At 42.0% G+C, this 19,538-nt stretch overlaps 1 protein-coding gene across 2 annotated transcripts in view; it reads right to left on the bottom strand.

The window, feature by feature from the left end:
* Positions 1-19,538, bottom strand: part of LRRK2 (leucine rich repeat kinase 2) — a 119,819-nt gene that overhangs the window by 21,341 nt on the left and 78,940 nt on the right. The window contains exons 33-43 of one of the 2 annotated variants that reach the window (XM_077835196.1): positions 14,437-14,525; positions 13,375-13,562; positions 11,422-11,576; positions 9,790-9,936; positions 9,442-9,633; positions 7,460-7,606; positions 6,998-7,098; positions 6,605-6,795; positions 5,333-5,493; positions 3,197-3,367; positions 520-620 (exon numbers count right to left, since the gene is read on the bottom strand). In XM_077835196.1, the coding sequence (XP_077691322.1) occupies positions 520-620; positions 3,197-3,367; positions 5,333-5,493; positions 6,605-6,795; positions 6,998-7,098; positions 7,460-7,606; positions 9,442-9,633; positions 9,790-9,936; positions 11,422-11,576; positions 13,375-13,562; positions 14,437-14,525 (1,643 nt within the window). The remainder of the gene's footprint in view (positions 1-519; positions 621-3,196; positions 3,368-5,332; positions 5,494-6,604; positions 6,796-6,997; positions 7,099-7,459; positions 7,607-9,441; positions 9,634-9,789; positions 9,937-11,421; positions 11,577-13,374; positions 13,563-14,436; positions 14,526-19,538) is intronic. The other variant, XM_077835206.1, reaches the window with a different exon arrangement.

Genomic DNA, 19,538 nt, shown 5'->3' with positions numbered 1-19,538 from the left:
TAGCATATAAGAGTATTAATCATCAAGTAATGAAGTGGCAGAAACATGACTGGATGATTCATGGCAAAATATAAAAGAAAATGGCCGATTTGTATTTTGCACAAATGTTTCTGTTCAAACTAGGGAGGAGAAAATATTGTACTTCTTAGGAAGGGTTTATCTACACAGTGCACTAGTCCGAACCACCGGGGTGTAAATTCTAGTACACTGGTATGTAACACACTAACTGGCCCCCATGGACCCAGAAGTTCCGTAGCGCATGTTAATGTAGTCCTGTTTGAAACGAGACTACATAATACCCATTATGGAACTTTTAGGGCAGGGTCTACGCGGGCCAGTTAGTATGCAACTTGCTAGAACGGGCTAGAATATACACCCCTCTGGTGCAGACTATGCCAGAGGTTTACACTGCATAGACAAGTCCTAACTTAAATTCACCACTTCCTCTTGAATTGGTAGAGCATAATAAGTCAACGGTAGATGCTAAACTAGAAATTGTATAATACAACCACAATCTACCTGGGCCGATGTAGGTCTTTCCTGAGGGTTTTCTTTCAAACACTTGCTGATTAAACTTTCAACTTCAGGCCAGGGGTCACACCCATATTCTTTGACAGGATCTAAAATACACATTTTGTGCTGCCAATTAGATAATTGCCTAATTATTACAATTTATCACAACTAAAGACTGAGAGTTATGAATACCATTCTTCTTACCAGAATTTCTCACAACTTCTTACAAAGTTGTCCAGAGATACATCCCACACTAGAGTAAAATTTCAAACTGCATAGAGATTAAGTGCTCAACTTCTATTAACAGCAAACTGGAGTTACACAGCTAGAGTGGTTGTCATTACCAACAGGTACATCATGATGCCCAAGGCATCACTGTTTCCCTAATTTTAGAATTGGATCTAAGCGGTAACTGCTGGCGAATGTTGACTTTTTAATGGTGACTTCGGCAATGCCCATGCACTTTGTTTTGAAAATTTACTCGTCTGTTAGGCAGAGAGAATGGTATTAAACAGAATTAGAAGAAGTCTTTCATCATATGGGTGAATTTTCAGCACACTGCACAGGAACTCCCAATAACATTTATGGGATTTATGAGGTTAAATTCTCACAGTGCTTTACCTCATCATCTTAGGCACTGAGAGTTCAAACGCAAAATTTAAATATTAATTATGGTGAATTAATGTTTTCTTTTTGGTCCATCAAAATGCATGGTGATATCCCCAGTATCACCTTATATGGACATGACATTAAACAAGGTTAAAGAATAAAATGCAGCCTACAAAATGAACATATTCTCTCTTACACCAGGTCTGAATTTAGTTCTAAGCATACAAAAATCCTGTTTCTTTACAGAGTGCACCGATTTGATCCCTGATGTATCTCTAATAAAGTTACACCAGGGATGATATTGCCCCAATATCACCAAATCTGAGTTTCTCAGTTTGAAAACGGGATGTAATTTTAGAAAAATTCAAAAGCTGCTCATTGTTTTGCATTATCCTCCAAGTAGTGGCCGCGGTCAGACATAGGATACAACACAAGTGGCAATATTTATCTTAGACAGTATGACAATTGCTATAAGAACATATGAACGGCCAAACTGGGTCAGACAAAAGGTCCATCTAGCCCAGTATCCTGTCTTCCAACAGTGGCCAATGCCAGGTGCTCTAGAGGGAATGAACAGAACAGGTAATCATCAAGTGATCCATCCCCCACTCCCAGCTCCTGGCAAACAGCTTCTGCCAAAACTATCCTGGCTAATAGCCATTGATGGACCTATCCTCCATGAACTTATCTAGTTCTTTTTTGAAGCCTGTTATAGTCTCGGCCTTCACAACATCCTCCGGCAAGGCATTCCACAGGTTGACTGTGCATAGTGTGAAAAAATACTTCCTTTTGTTTGTTTTAAACTTGCTGCCTATTAATTTCATTTGGTGACCCCTAGTTCTTGTGTTATGAGAAAGAGTAAATAACACTTCTTTGTTTACTTTCTCCACACCCGTCATGATTTTATAGACCTCTATCACATCCCCCTTTAGTTGTCTCTTTTCCAAGCTGAAAAGTCCCAGTCTTATTAATCTCTCCTCATACGGACGCCGTTCCATAACCCTAATAATTTTTCTTGCCCTTTTCTGAACCTTTTCCAATTCGAAAATATCTTTTTTGAGATGGGATGACCACATTTGCATGCAGTATTCAAGATGTGGGCGTACCACGGATTTATATAGAGGCAATATGATCTTTTCTGCCTTATTTTCTATCCCTTTCTTAAGGATTCCCAACATTCTGTTTGCTTTTTTGACTGCCACTGCACACTGAGTGGATGTTTTCAGAGAACTATCCACAATGACTCCAAGATCTCTTTCTTGAGTGGTAACAGCTAATTTAGACCCCATCATTTTATATGTATAGCTGGGATTATGTTTTCCAATGTGCATTACTTTGCATTTATCAACATTGAATTTCATCTGCCATTTTGTTGCCCAGTCCCCCAGATTTGAGAGATCCTTTTGTTCCTCTTCACAGTCTGCTTTGGACTTCACTATTTTGAGTAGTTTTGTATCATCTTCAATTTTTGCCATCACACTGTTTACCCCTTTTTCCAGAACATTTATGAATACGCTGAACAGTACTGGGCCCAAGACAGACCCCTGGGGGACACCACTATTTACCTCTCTCCATTCTGAAAACTGACCATTTATTCCTATCCTTTGTTTCCTATCTTTTAACCAGTTACTGATCCATGAGAGGACCTTCCTTCTTACCCCATGACAGCTTACTTTGCTTAAGAGCCTTTGGTGAGGCACCTCAAAGGCTTTCTGAAAATGTTATACTGTATCCACTGGATCCCCCTGGTCCACATGTATGTTGACCCTCTCAAAGAATTCTAGTAGATTGGTGAGGCATGACTTCCCTTTACAAAAACCATGTTGACTCTTCCCCAACAAATTATGTTAATCTATGTCTCTGACAATTTTGCTCTTTACTGTAGTTTCAACCAGTTTGCCCGGTACTGAAGTCAGGCTTACCAGCCTGTAATTGCCGGGATCACCTGTGGAGCCCTTTTAAAAACAAAATGGTGTCACATTGGCTATTCTCTTGTCATTTGGTACAGTAGCTGATTCAAATGATCTTTCCCTCTGTATGTTCCAGTGTTAAATCTTGAGGAAACATGACATACCTGGTAATTTTCCATGAATTGCTAATTCATCAAATTCATTTGGAAACTTCATGCCTTCAATTATTCTACCTCCTGCTGTTAAAATGTCATAAAGAAGCAAGCCAAATGAATATACATCAGCTTGCTGATTGTAAATAACATTTCCTCTGGCAACCTCTGGTGCTCGAAATCCTGGAAATAAATGATTCATTAATAGTTATGATTTATGCCAGGCTGATGCCATGCCTCTCCCTTTAAGAATAAATACCTCTTGATGAAAAATGCCACAGGAAGTTAACAAAAAATTACATACTATCTCTGAACTGGCAGCAGTCCATATGCTGAAAAATCACAGAAGAAATGAGCAAATGGAAGGTCAGTGTACAAGAAGTATCTGTAAATCAGTTAATAAGCTTCTGTGCTATTAGTCTAACCACCAAAAGAGCTTCATTATTTAATATTGAAAAGGAAGGGCACATCCTGCAGTCCTAAATCAGGGCCTGATATGGGAGTCATGCCCTCAAGTTCATGGCAATTGGCCCAATTCTCATTCACTCTAAGGCAGGGGTCTCAAAAACACGTGGCCCGTGGGCCGCAGGGCTATTTCCTGCAGCCCACCAAGCGGCCCACGGCCCACACCCCAGCCTACCTCCAGGCCAGGGGTGGACAAACTACAGCCCGTGGGCCAGATTCGGCCGGCAGGATTGCCCCCTGTGGCCCCGCAAGCCCTGCGCTGCTCCCTGAAGCAACCAGCACAACGTCTCTGCAGCCCGGGGGAGAGGGGCAGATGGCTCCATGCGTTGCTCTGGCTTCCAGGTACCGCCCCCCACAGCTCCCATTGGCCAGGAACGGGGAACCGCGGTCAATGGGAGCTTCGGGAGAGGTTCCTGGAGGAGCGGCAAAAGCAGCACACGGATCCCTGTGTCCTTGCCCACATCCTTCCCTCCCCTGGGCCACAAGGACATGGTTTCGGTTGCTTCCCAGAGCAGAGCGGGGCCAGGGCGGGCAGGCAGGCAGGCAGGGAGCCTGCCCTGACCCCGGTGCACGCTGCTGCCACCCTGGAGCTGCTCTAGGTAAGTGGTGAATGGTGTCAGGCTGGAGCCCGAACCCCTCCTGCACCCCCCCAACTCCCTGCCCTAAGCCCCCCTACCACTCCCTGCACCCCTCCTGCACCAGCTCCCTGCACTGAGCCCCCCACCGCATCCCACACCCCTCCTGCACCCCAACCCCCTGCCCTGAGCCCCCTGCCTGCACCCCAACCCCCTGCTGCACCCCAACTCTGCCCTGAGCCCCCTGCCTGCACCCCAACCCTCTGCCACATCCTGCACTCGCTCCTGCACCCCGCACCCCAACTCCCTGCCCTGAGCCCCCTGCTGCACCCTGCACCTCAACTCCCTTCCCTGAGCCCCCACCACAGCCCGCACCCCTCCTGCACCCCCTGGGGGCAGAGAGGGGGCAGAGTTGGGGTGAGGACTTCAGGGAAGGGGTTGGAATGGAGGCAGGAAAGGGGTGGGAAGAGGCGGGGCAGGGGAGGGGCCTCATGGAAGGGGTGGAGTAGGGGCGGTGCAGGGGGCAGTGGGGGGGGGGGGGTGTCAGTGATGCAACCCTTGGACCAATGCACTAGTCCTCATGTGGCCCTCATGGTCATTTGAGTTTGAGACCCCTGCTCTAAGGCTTCTTTTTCATTGCTCTAATAGTGCAAAGGGGCCTTCAAATGGTGTAAATGTGATCCAATTAAAATCAATGGGAGCTGCAGGTGTTCAGCACCTCTGAAAAATCAGAACTCTAAAGAGCACATTACTGACCACGAAAACCCAACCACATTTAAAATATTGTTTTAATAAAATAATAGGCATAAAAATATTAAAACTGAACATATTTGTACAAAAGAAAAAATAATTAAAAGCAGTTAATGTAATTTAACTTACATTCTTTTTAACACCCCATTATACTGCCAGCATTGTGTAAAAGGCCCCTTAGTGTAAATGGCAATCAGACCCAGGGTATATAAATCTGTTTTCATCAGTTATAACATGGTGAGAACCACAGCAATGTAGACTGTTCCTTAACTGTACACTTCTTATGGTGGAATTACAAAATATTGTCTTTATTCTTTTTAACAAAACAAAAAATACAACAAAGCATTTTTTGCCATACCTGGTGTACCTTCTGAGGTTTTTATCCCCATTCTGCAGCAATACTGAGCAATGCCATAATCAGCAATCTTTGCAATGACTGCTGAATTGGGATATAATGTAAAGAGCAGCACATTATGAGGCTTTAAATCACGATAAATGATCATTGAAGAATGTAGATACCTGTTAACAAAAAAGTATTTAGGTGAAAGCATTTAAAATCCATATCTATCTATTTACACTGACTGCATTAATAATACTATAGTAAGCCATGCTATTAATTTTAATTATTCTAACATCAGAAGGAAAAAGTTCACTAATACGATATCTGTTTGATGGATTATGATTTTGGAATTATCCCAATATATCAGTTATTGGTACATGAACAACTTGGTATTATAGTTCAAGACACCTCACCAAGAGGGACACCACCAACTTGAAAAAGAAGCCAATTAAACAAAAAAATAAAAGTAGTTTCACCTACACCTGCCCCTGAGCTTCCTTGCCAGATTTTGTAATTTTAAAATCATATTTCCCTAGCCTTTATGAGGACATTCACAGATTTTCAGGTTAAAAAGAATGGGACAAATTAAAGGTCAAGAGTGCTGGCTTTTTCTCCATTCACATGAATCCCACTTGTGAATAGAAAAAACAAAAAACACAAGAGAAAAGACAATGAATAGACCAAATGTAAAAGTATCGACTGCTTGTGAGTGGTTTTCTGGTTCCTGGCCCTACAGGTGAGTTGTCACTTCGTGCTTTCTGCCTTTATTCATTCACTTGAAAATCGAATAAATAAATAATCTAGACTACATTTTTTAAAAAAAGTACAGAATTCTGTCTCTTTTGGGACACACACAAATTAAGAATATATGATAGCCTAGCCTTACAGTTGATTAAGATCTTGAAAGGATAAGCTAATATATGTCATCAGATGCCCAATTAAATAATGATAGCAGATGCCCTTGACAGAATGTTCTTCTTGTAGCCCGTGCCTACAAATCCCTTATGGAAAACTGCTATAGAATTGAATAGAAATAATTACCTTTCTATAGAGTTTTGAATGATCTTACATAATTTAATAGAAGTATACTGCATTGTATACACTGCTTCAAGTACACAGACAGTATTTTATCCTCTATTCAATTAATCAAATATAAAAAGATAGAACTTATTTGACTAAGAGAATACACCTCCATGGAAGGAGACTCAAGGAAGGGGAAAGAGAAAGCTTTCCTACTTTCAGACTGTCAATATTTTTCAGTGCCAAAATTAGCATTTCAAGAAAATTTACCTTAAACCATCTGCTACATGTAGAGCTATCCTGTGCTGAAGTGTTTTAGTTAAGCTTGAACTATCTTGCTGAAGTAAACGATCCAGAGAACCCTTAGGGGCTAATTCCATTACCAACATCCGGGGACGGATTGCAGCAGCCAGCAAAGATACTAAGCTAGGATGATGAAGATGACAAAGCACTGCAAGCTCCTGTAAATTGTAAAATCAAGTGAAATACCGCATGTATTATAATATTGATAGTTCTGGGTGAACTGTGTTTGTTTCAACAATATTAATCACTAAAAGGCAGAAAATTCAGAATTAAGGCAGAGACTGTGCTTAAACATTATCAAACCCTTCACTATCGTGGTTTTACTAGTGCTGCAATATAAAAAGAAGCAACATTTCTTACTTGTCGTAAGAGTCTGAGGGAGGTATGTTTATTAAAAATCTTTACAGCTACTTCTTCTCCACCATATGATGCGCGGTACACAGATCCAAAACCACCGTCACCTTTTCAAAAAGAAAATGGAAGGGAATATAAAAAAATAAAAGAACATCAATCTTTTCTCAAATTGACTGGGCCTGACTCTAAAAAGCACAGAGCATAAGCCAGTGAGAGTCATGTGTGCTCAGCACATCTGAAAAATCAGGGCCCTAACATACATATTACTCGCAGTTAAAAAAAATGCTCTGTAATTCAGAAGTATCTTTTAGCAGCACAGTAGACAAATCAAATAGAAAAAAAAACCAGGTAAAATGTTTTCAGTATGTTTCATAATTTAGACCGATAGCTTAAGTTACATAAACGTTACACTTTTAATATCTTTGCCACATATTAGGTATATAGAGGAGACAAAAAAGAAATATTCACCCAACAGAAATTCAGGAGCCTGGTCAAATTCCAATTCATCATTGTTCAACATGATATTTCTAGGCAAATCAGCCAATATCAGGTCAGGAGCAATCTGGGCTATTGGAATGGTAAATCTTGGTTGATCTGGATTTACTAAGAGATCACCTAAGTAAGAAAGAAAAAATATGAGATGCAGTTGAAAAGCAGATAAAATAGCATATTCACCACACTAAACCGAGTGAAGCGTACATATATTCAGTTGTCACTAGTTAGTACACATATGCAAAGTTCATATGAAGTGCATTAGTTGTATACATAAATAGAGAGAGATACTTCAATTTATATACATTTCTTGCATGTGTAAATAATTCCAAACCATGGTTTAATGGCATATGCAGTGGTCAACATTAAAAACTAGCCTTTGTCAAGAGTTACCATACAGCATTAAGCTAACTGAGATACCACATTTTTTCTCTATACCTAGAATAGGAAATAACTCTAGTAAATGCGTGGTACCTGTTGGCTAACATTGCCTTTTTAAATTGTGTCCATTGTACAGGATCCAATCAACAGAACTAATGTCAACTGCAGTACTAACATGAGTCAGAATAAATCACATGAATAATGAATTGCTGGATCAGGTCCCGCAGATGAGTAGGCGAGTGTCTTTCAACCCTCCCACTTTGTACAGCAGTGCAGGGGCTAGCCAGAGTCTGGCCCATACTGTATTGTAATACAAAGACATTAGGACAAAAAAAATGTGGTTATTGAACCACATTATGAGGATGGTTTTGTTTATTTTAATCAAGTGTTCTTAAATAATGTGAGGTCTCTAAATGCTATGGCAATAGGCATCATGTACAGTAACTCCTCACTTAACGTCTTCCCGGTTAACATTGTTTCATTGTTACATTGCTGATCAGTTAGAGAACATGCTTGTTTAAAGTTGTGCAATGCTCCGTTCTAACATTGTTTGGCAGCTGCCTGCTTTTCCACTGCTTGCAGAAAAAGAGCCACCTGTTGGAACTAGCTGGTGGGGGCTTGGAACCAGGGTGGCCTGGCAGCCCCCCTATCAGCTCCCCACTTCCCTATGTTCCCTGTGCAGCAGCCACCCAGCAGGCTATCAATTGCCAGGCAGTTCAGCTGTCCCTCCTCACATTGCCGTGTGCTGCTCCTGCCCTCGGCCTTGGAGCTGTTCGCGGGAGCCTCCTGCTTGCCGTTTGTGTGTGGGGGGAATGAGGGGTGCTAATGTGAGGGTGTCCCCTTTTCCCCCACTCCTGTCCCCCATCTCCACAGAGCAGGGGGGGACATGACAGGGCTCAGGAGAGAGGGAGCTTGCTGGCAGCAGCTACTGTCTCAACTTGCTGATCTACTTAAAAAGGCAGTGTACTTAGAGTGGGGTCAGCGTACTTAAAGGGGCAAAGCGTCTCTCTCTCTCTCTCTCTCTCTCACACACACACACACACACACACACAAATATGTTAGTCTTCAAGGTGCCACCGCACTCCTTGTTTTCATACACATGGTGTGGGTCTCTGTCTCTGCCATGCAGTCTCCACTCCCTCCATTTGTGCTCCCTTGTAGAATGTGAGGCTACAATAACAACGTGTTAACCCTTGAAGGCTCAGCCGAGTTCTAGTTCATCATTTAGCAGTAAGGCATTCCCTGGGAAATATCCCACTCTTTTCCACCTTCTGACTTCACCACCTCAACCAAGCTTCACAATCATCATTGCTGTGTACAGTATTAAATTGTTTGTTCAAAACTTATGCTGTGTGTGTGTGTGTGTGTGTGTGTGTGTGTGTCATTTGTCTGGCGAAAAAAGTTTCCCTGGAACCTAACCCTCCCTATTTACATTAATTCTTATGGGGAAATTGGATTCGCTTAACATTGTTTCACTTAAAGTAGCATTTTTCAGAAACATAACTACAACGTTAAGCAAGGAGTTACTGTATAAATATTTATACGGGTAATCTAATTAGCTTAATTAAAACATATACCTTCTTCAGCTTTTTCAAGTAAATCATCAAGTAATATTTTTTGGTGCTCTTTGCCATCCTCAAAGCTACACAAAGCCCATTTCTTCAACAGAGTTTCCCCTTCACCACATACATCTATATCCAGTAAACCTGGAAACCATTCTTCCATAAGAGAATCAATGTGATCCACAACTTGCCCCAAAAGGATACAACCTGTAAAAAGCCCCAAAAAAAGTAATTAGAACCACCGCCTCATATCTCCGGTTATAAAAACATACTGCATGTTCTAAAAGGAGCAAGCAAAATGAAGAAATGCACCAAGTTTAACTCAAACAGCAGATACAAGAACATATTCAGGAATAATTTAACCTTTTCTGCAAGAAGGAGCTGTAATTTTCAAAAAACTGTCTGGATTGCTATCAAATACTGCTGATTCCACTAGACAGTAAGCTTCAGGAGACCAGTTCAGGTAAATGCCTTGTCTCCAATACATTCTATTAGGACGAAGAGCTCGTTCTAGGGAAAACAAAGTTAGTCAAAGTCAGACCTTTAATATGAACTCTATAAACTGGGCTGAACATTCCAAAAATACTATTGTAAGCATGTACTTGTGGTTTTATAGATTTATACATATTTATACAACACAAACAACGAATGCATCTTTGCATGCAATTGTGCATCACCAGAAAAGCTGAACATCCTAATCACATTTTTGACCATTCCACCAATGCATATACAAGAATACTAAACATTGACTCAGCTCATGGACTAGTTGGTGAATGTAGGTAAAGTACAGACCTTGAAGTGCAGGTAAACTGGAGTCAAATATAAAGTTTCTTAGGCAATAAATGAAATCACTTGGTGTCTTCCATTTTCTCCAAGGTGGACATGTCTACATTACATATGCACCATAGCCTGATGTGACTGGAATGGTCTGCCCAGGGGAGATCAATTGCCAGAATAGCAGAGGTGTATTAAGTAAAATTTGAAGAGCATTACCAAAGATACATTTGTGTGAATCGTCTAGCTGCAGCTAATGCTCATATGTTATTAAAAATTAAAAACCCCAGTGAACTGAGAAGCGGTGGGGGGAGTAGGCCCTTCATATGGACTGAGTGATTTAAAAATGGTTCTGATAAAATTGGAGTCTGCAGAATTTTTTTAAAAGGGGGAAGAAATGGGCATCAGCAAATGTGTAAGGGCAATTAATTTCACGCCCCAGGAGCCAACACAACAAAACTTGTCAATGGTAGAACTCCTAGAAGGAGATGGGTGTCAGAGTGCATATATCCCCCAAGATGAGACTCAGAGGATGTGTTCAATATAGCCAGGTTTTTCCCCATTAATGGCAGAATTCTGTCATACAGCCATAACCTGTATTGGGTGCCATATGAAGGCACACTACCTTAGCAGGAAATCCAAGAGGCACCGGGTCTAAGTAGGTACAATGTTTTTTAAAGATGTGGGGGGGTCTTCAGTGACGAACAGCAACTGCATTACCCCCGGTGCAGCATCTAATCCCCTCTATGCTCAGCCAGCTCCGCTGGGTGATGTGGCATAGGAGGAGACAATGGCTCTACATCCTCCCTTCTTTTTCCTGCCATTTTTGCAGAAACTAATCCCATCAGTGCTTAAATGCAAAGATTCCCTTTGCGTCTGGCGTGTGTGTGTGTGTGTGTGTGTGCACACACATGGTGGGCTGGGGAGAGAGGGAACACAAGAGAGCAAGAGACTGCTTTCATTCTCCCTTTCTCACCTCACACAGAGGGCAGGCACAAAGTGTTCCTAAGAGTTTTTAAATTACAAGTAATGGCCACTATTTTGTTTTCTTACACTTGTAAAATGGCCAGAGATTAGCCCAAAACAAAAATATAGCACACAAAATTTCAAGAAAGTAGTAGGAATTAGGATTTGAATCTGTAGACCTGAATTCAACCCCTTGGCTAATAGGTGTTCAAGGTAAACACACACATTGATAGTTTTAAATTTAAATGTCAGTACCTCTTCCTGAGAGCATGTAAGGAGACACTTCAAGCAACCTGTTGATCAGTCTGGACCAGAATCCCATGGGAAAGTATGGCATCTCATACAGCCTAATGATGATTCCTGAGTTTTCACAGTGGGGAAGCTCTATAACAGGTCTGTGATCAGACAAACTGAAAGAAACAGGAACATTATTTTCCAGTATTTCATAATTTACTACTTCCAGAATTATTAAATACATAGACTAAAGTGAGAATTATTGTACAGCTGATTATGTTAGCTATATTGATGAATGAATGTCAGAAATGAATGCATCACCAAATCACATAAGCAGGGGGCAGATTATTGAGGTTTATCTGTACTAATGTGTTTATTTATTTTTCATGTTAATGGACAATTTCTGCTCAATTTAAACCGCACGCAGTCCCAGTGATTTTGGGGAACTATCCAAGGATATAAGTGTGTGAAAAAATTATGTAAATATAATTCTTATAGATAATTCTTATCTTGCACTTATAACATCACACATCCAAGGACTCTGAAGAGTTTCAAAGGAATAATCCACACAACACTCCATCCTTTAAGGAAGGTAAGGATTAGTATCTACATTGCACTGATGTAAAAACTGAGGCAGAGAGGCCATATGACCTGTTATAGCTCACGCAAAAAGAGGGTGTCAGCACTGGCATTACAACTCATAACTTTGGATTTCCAATACTAATAGTTTAACCATTAGACGATTCAAAGGCATAATGCCTCCAGGCATCACTGCGTGGGCAGTGCAACTCCTCCCAAGTGTGGTCCTGACTTAAACTAAACAGTTTATAAATACTAATGTTTATGACTTATATTGAAATGAGTACCTGTATATACTGGTACTATCTGGATGATTTGATCATTAGTAGTATAGGATATTTTGCTATTGTGGTCTCATTGTAAAAGAAATTGTATTCTCACAAAATATTTTGCCTTTTATATGTGCCATTTTTCATTGTGCTAATAGTATACAACTAGTGCCCTACCAAATTCATGGTCCATTTTGCTCAATTTCATGGTTATAGGCTTTTAAAAGTCATCAATTTCATTATTTCAGCTATTAAAATTTGAAATTTCATGTTGTTGTAACAGTAGGGGTCCTGACGCAAAAAGGAGTTGGGGTGGGGGTCGCAAGGTTATTGTGGGGGGGGTTGTGATACTGCTACCCTTACTTCTGCGTTGCTGCTGACAGCGGCGCTGCCTTCAGAGGTGAGCAGCTGGAGAGCAGCGGCTGCTGGCTGGGAGCTCAGCTCTGATGGCAGAGCCGCTGCCAGCAGCAGCACAGAAGTAAGGATGGCATGGTATGGCCACCCTTACTTCTGTGCTGCTGCCTGCAGAGCTGGACCCTCACTCAGCAGCTGGCATTCTCTGGGCACCCAGCTCTGAAGGCAGCAGCGCAGAGTAAAGGGTGGCGTGGTACGGTATTGCCACCCTTACTTTTGTGCTGCTGCTGGAGGGGTGCTGCCTTCAGAGCTGGCTGCCTGGCTAACAGCCGCCGCTCTCTGGCCAGCTCTGAAGGCAGCACAGAAGTAACGGTGGCAATACCGTGACCCTCCCTGAAACTCCCTTTTGGGTCAGGATCCCCAATTTCAGAAACGCTGGTCTCTTCCGTGAAATCTGTATAGTATAAGGTAAAAGCACACAAAAAGCAAGATTTCACGGGGGAGACCAGATTTCACGGTTTGTGACGTATTTTTCATGGCCATGAATTTGGTAGGGCCCTAGATATAACTTTGTTTACTGTAAGATCAGTTTCACTTTTATGAAAGAAATTGAGTAGTATACCAATCTAGCATAATCAGTCAAAGTCTTGCTCACTAAGGGGAAATTGCTTTGATATCAAACAGCTAGAAATGTCATTACAGCCTGAGAATATCAGAGTTTTTGATCTTGATACATTTCCATGGCACATTTGTGGTTTTAGCTCTTTTTTACCTGCTTGGAACAAGTAGTTGATCTTCTCCTAATGGCAATGCAATTTGGAACTTTTCCAGAAGCTTAAAGTATTGTGACATGTAGATCTTAGGGAATCTGCTCTTCTTTAAAAGGAATTTTTCCACATCTGAACGCTTTACAATTCCCTTAGGGTATTTAGGAAAGCCTTCCACTTTCACTGTCAAAATCTTTTAAAAAAGTAAAATAATTTCAACTCTGCAGTCATAATTGGATTGCATTTTTCTGACAAAAAAATAGTTTTCTGCAATATATTACTAACATTACTTACAAAAATTAATAATCCTATTCCTAGTAAAACTCAGCATTTCAGCAATGACAGCCATCTGAGCACAAGCTAACAGTTCTGAACAATATATCCCAGGATACTATTTAGCTACCTTTTCATTCAGTGGTGTAGTAGTGTACTTTAGTGGCTCCACCTACCGCATATCATATGGGAGATTATTCCACACGTTAGTTAGTATAGAACAAACCTTCAAAGATTTGGAAGTCTGAATAAACATCTAAAAGTTTGGAACCTTTTCTAAACTAACGAAACCAATTGTGGATCCTTTCCAGGTAGGCCCTCCTAGCAGTCCTTTTGCCCCTCGCCTGTCCCAATATACAGGTCAGTACAACCCATCCTCTTCTTCCTTCTATAGCAGGGTCCAATTACCCTTCTTCTCCAACATTCTAGGTTACTGTTATTGCTTTGTGCCAGAACTCCAAGCTTTAACAATTTGTTGCAGGATTATGCTGCCTCTCACCTGGGATCTCCATTTCATTTTACACATGTCCTGGGACCTATTTGACTGTGAGGACTATGCAACATCAGAGAATAAGAGAACTGAGAATGGAGGCATTGGTGTACACTTGAACCCTAGAATGCATATTTAAAAGGCAACAGGAGGAATCATGCAGGCCAAACTGGGGAGCTGTGAAAGGGAGTGGGTCATGAAACTGGGAAGAAATAGAGGAAAATGAGACCAGGTCATCTACAGTAGTTGGGGATGGAGGAAAGAGTTGAATAAAGGGATACATAAAATATAATGAGAAGCTAACCTGTGCCATGATTTTACACAGCCACTTAGGGTCCACAAAATACAGATCTGTTAGCTGGAGTGCTGGGTCTTGAAAATGTAGCAGTACGCCTATATAAATAATACTGTAATTAGAATAATATCACACAACATCTATATGAAACAAAAGAAAAGAAGGACGTTGTTTTTAGACAATTCTGGGCTGCCTTTTTCCTGCTCTTCTGGTTAAGGGCATATTAAATGGTGGATACTTTTATCAAACTTAAGAGGAACTCAAGATATCTGACTGCAGTAATGAAATGGTCACCTTTTCCATTATTTCCAGGTGTCGTATTTATAGTCATAATCTGACCTACTCCTTTCAAATATCTAATATGCTCAATGTGAACACTCAGTGTTGATTATTATTTTAATCTAAGTATGTTCAATTATATAGTTCTGAGATAACGTGTTAACTATGTTGTATAACTGCTGTCCTAGTCACAGGCTATCCTAGTGATCTTATTTTTCCTCCCGAATCCTCTTCTCTATTCTGCAGGTTTACTACTTTCAAATAAAGTTAAGAGACATAAGCTGTTAGCAGATTAGTCCTTCACATGATCATTCCCTTAGGTTATAAAATTTTGAGATAAAATGAAATCATAAACAAGACTAACAGCACCAGGAGGATAAGGTGATAAGTAATAGCCAACATGTAAGGTCAAGAACAAATCATTTCAGACCAAACCAATTTCCTTCTTTGACAGAGGAAGCAGTAGAAGTCATATAACTTGATTTTAGTAAGGTTTTTGACAGAGTGCATGACATTCTCATAAACAAAACTAGGGAAATGTGGTCTAGATGTAATGACTATAAAAGGTGGCTGCATAACTGGTTGAAAATCCATACTCCGAGTAAGAAACAGTTACCTACCTTTCTATAACTGTTGGTCTTTGAGATCTGTTGCACATGTCCATTCCACTGCAGGTGTATGTGCACCTCATGCACAGATGTTGGAAACTTTTTTCTCCTTACAGTACCTGTTGGGGTGGCTCAAGCACCCCCTCTTGCTGGGCATCACCAAATGCTGGTATAAGAGGGTGAAGCAGCCCCGGCCCACCTCATTTCCTTTGTACCAGGTGCACTCTAATATACAGGGGAAGGTGGGTGGGTCATGGAATGGACAAGTGCAACACATCTTGAAGAAGAACAGTTACAGAAAGGCAGATAACCCTTTTTTTTCTTTGAGTGATTGCGCGTGTCAATTCCTAGGTAACTCACACACAATCTCAACAGTGATTCTAGAATCACTGTCTGAAACTGGCATCATCTTTGGACTGAGGGTAATGACGTAATGAAAAGTGAAGGTGTGGACTGAAGACTGATTGCTGCTTTACATATTTTGGTAATTGGTACTCAAGCCAGGAAAGCTGCAGAAGTTGCTTATGCTCTAGTAGAGTGCCCCAGTATGCTAGCTGGCTAGTCAGTTGGTAGCATAAACAGATGCAGGAAGAGCTCCTGGAGGAAATCATCTGGGAGGAAACTGGATTGCTCTTAACACTGTCAGCAACTGCAACAAAAACCTGTGTAGAATCATAGAATATCAGGGTTGGAAGGGACCTCAGGAGGTCATCTAGTCCAACGGTCCTGCTCAAAGCAGGACCAATCCCCAATTAAATCATCCCAGCCAGGGATTTGTCAAGCCTGACCTTAAAAACTTCTAAGGAAGGAGATTCTACCACCTCCCTAGAACTCCGGAATGATTCAGTATGCTCTAGGTTGAAAGCTAATGCTCTTCTCACATCCATTGAGTGAAACCTTCAGCCTTGCTTATGGTGATGGGGTTTTGGAAAAAAAAGTTGCCGAACTTGGTTAATGTGAAAATTAGAGACTACTTTTGTACGGATCTTTGGGTGCAGCTGGAGATAAACCTTAATCCTTATGAAAATTGTATAAGGGGGTTCTGACACCAAAGCTCTCAACTCATCAACCCTTCTGGCTGAGTTGATCACTGCTAAAAAGGCCACCTTCACACACAGATAATGGAGGGAGCAAGTTGTGAGTGGTTCAAAGGGAGGTCCCATTAGAGTTGCCAGGACTAAGTTGAGATGGCAAGGAGGGACAGGGTCCCAAATTTAAGAGTTTCAGAGTAACAGCCGTGTTAGTCTGTCTTTGCAAAAAGAAAAGGAGTACTTGTAGCACCTTAGAGACTAACCAATTTATTTGAGCATGAGCTTTCGTGAGCTATAGCTCACTTCATCGGATGCATACCGTCGAAACTGCAGTAGACATTATATACACACAGAGACCATGAAACAATACCCCCCCTCCCACCCCACTGTCCTGCTGGTAATAGCTTATCTAAAGGTGATCATCAAGTTGGGCCATTTCCAGCACAAATCCAGGTTCTCTCACTCTCCGCCCCCCCCCCCACACAAACTCACTCTCCTGCTGGTAATAGCTTATCAAAAGTGACCACTCTCCCTACAATGTGCATGATAATCAAGGTGGGCCATTTCCAGCACAAATCCAGGTTCTCTCACCCCCCCCACTCCCATACAAACTCACTCTCCTGCTGGTAATAGCTTATCTAAAGTGATCATTAAGTTAGCAGGAGAGTGAGTTTGTGTGTGTGTGTGTGTGGGGAGGGGGGGGGCGGAGGATGAGAATTCCAGCACAAATCCAGGTTTTCTCATCCTCCGCCCCCCCCCCCCCACACACACACAAACTCACTCTCCTGCTAACTTAATGATCACTTTAGATAAGCTATTACCAGCAGGACAGTGGGGTGGGAGGGGGTATTGTTTCATGGTCTCTGTGTGTATATAATGTCTACTGCAGTTTCCACAGTATGCATCCGATGAAGTGAGCTATAGCTCACGAAAGCTCACGCTCAAATAAATTGGTTAGTCTCTAAGGTGCCACAAGTACTCCTTTTCTTTTTGCAAAATTTAAGAGTGTAATCTGGGCAGGATTTTCAGGAATCGAGCAATAATGTGGTTGGGAAAAGAGAGGCCTGAATCATTTGTATATGGAAAGCTGAGATAGGAGCCAAATGCACCCTTACAGAATAAATAGTCAGGTTCTGTTTTAGATCAGAACATAGTCCAGCACAACATTCGGGGGTGCTTGCCAAGGAGACATGCCTTTCCCACAGGCCAACCGGAGAAGCATTTCCACTTAGCCAGGCAGTCCTAGTTGAGCGTTTTCTACTATTTAAAAGGTTTCAAAGTAACAGCCGTGTTAGTCTGTATTCGCAAAAAGAAAAGGAGTTCTTGTGGCACCTTAGAGACTAACAAATTGGAGCATAAGCTTTCGTGAGCTACAGCTCACTGGCCATCCTGTGAGCAGGACCTTTCAAAGGGCATCAGCCATGAACCATTCGCATTACGAGATAGAGAGCTTGGAGGCTGGAGAGGAGAACACAACCATCGTCTCAGGAAATTAAGTCTAGATCGAACAGGAGGGATAGAGGAGGCTCTATCGAGCATATCAGTGGGCCTGAGTACCGGTACTGACAGGGCCATGCTGGTGCTATAAGAGTAAGATGAGCATGGTCCCTTTTTATTTTGGATAGGACTCTGTGGAGCAAAGGAATCAGACGGAAGGTAATTCTCCCCGAATAAGAGAAAGGCATCTGTTAGGGAGCCTAGGCTGAGACCTCCCTCTCTCCCCCCAGGAACAGAACTGATGGCATTTTCTGTTGGCCCATGTTGCAAAAAGATCCACTTGTTGGAAGATGGACCTGGCTATGTCTGGGCATAATGACCACTTGTGTAGATCAGTTAGCCTGTTTTGTTACCCCAGAAGGTAAGCAGCTTTGAATTGAGGAGGCTATACAGAAGTCCCAGAGATTAATTCTTTCCTGGCAGAGTTGGTTTGACCATGCCACCTCTTGCGTGTTTACGTAAAATACAGTCACTGAGTTGTATGTCATACTCTGTAGATTTTTTTCCCCACTGTGTGTGGAAGGAAGGTTGAGCAGTACTGCTCTTAACTCCCTGACATTTAGGTGAGCCTCTAGCTCTCAAGACGATCAAAGACCTTGAGCCTTCAGGGACCCAATGTCAGCCCACCAACGTAGAGAGGATGCGTCTGTGACTAGGTTGAGTATTGGTCATATGGGAAGGAAGGGAACTCCCATTCAAACTTTTAGAGTGTCTGTCCACAATCCAGAGATAATAAGACTAGCTCTGGCTTGGAGTATATACTGATGCTAGCCATGTCTGCAGCATCCTGAACTTCAGTGTGGCGTACTACACTATTAGGTACATGCTGCTAAGTGACATAACAGGTTGAGGCACTTGTATGCTGTCATGAGTGGGTAAACTTTAATTTCAAGTACAGTACTAGATATTGAATGGTTTCAAATCCAGTTTGTGGCATGAAAATCCTGGCCTTTGTGGAGTCAAGGACTGCTCCAGTGAATTCTGTTGTCCGTACAGGTCTCCGTATTGATTTTTCTAGCTTCAGCAGGAGCCCCAGGACTGGACAGGAAAGGACTGGAGATTCTGATCAAACCATCGTCCAGGTACAGGAACACATGGACACCTAATTTGAAGATGCAACCTGAACCTGAAGTGGAGGCAATTCTCCCCATGCAATGCCTTGGCTGGGAGTTGAAGTGCTGCTTCCATAAGCAAGCACTTAACCCTTGCTGCTCTATCCTTTTGTGAATGGGGTTTGAAGCCCTTGCAGATGTGACAACTGTCACTAATGTGGGCCTCACCCAAGCACTTCAGGCAGGTCAGATGAGGATCACTGATCAGCATGGACTTTGAACACATCCCACAGGACTTGAACCCTGGGGATTAAGGCATCGTTCTGGTACCGAGCCCAGCACCAAAAAGAAATGAACAGTCCCAAAGGACACAAAACACAGAAACCTAGTGCTAACTTACTTGAAAAACTAACTAACAACTAACAATAATTAACTTCAACTGTTTACAACGATTACTTTGACAACTATCACTGGCCATAAGAAAGAACTGAGATGGGTTGAGGGCAGCTCCCCCCTTTTATACCAGCACTCAGTGGCACAAGGCAACAGGAGGTGCTCGAGTCACCCCAGTGTGTATTGATGGGGGAAAAAAGTCTCTGACATCTGTGCACAAGGCATGTACACACCTACAGTGGAAATGACAT

Source organism: Eretmochelys imbricata, chromosome 1, assembly GCF_965152235.1.
Source record: "Eretmochelys imbricata isolate rEreImb1 chromosome 1, rEreImb1.hap1, whole genome shotgun sequence".
NCBI lineage: Eukaryota > Metazoa > Chordata > Testudines > Cheloniidae > Eretmochelys > Eretmochelys imbricata.
Note: the sequence above shows the minus strand (reverse complement) of the source record. Positions and strands in the feature narration are given on the sequence as shown.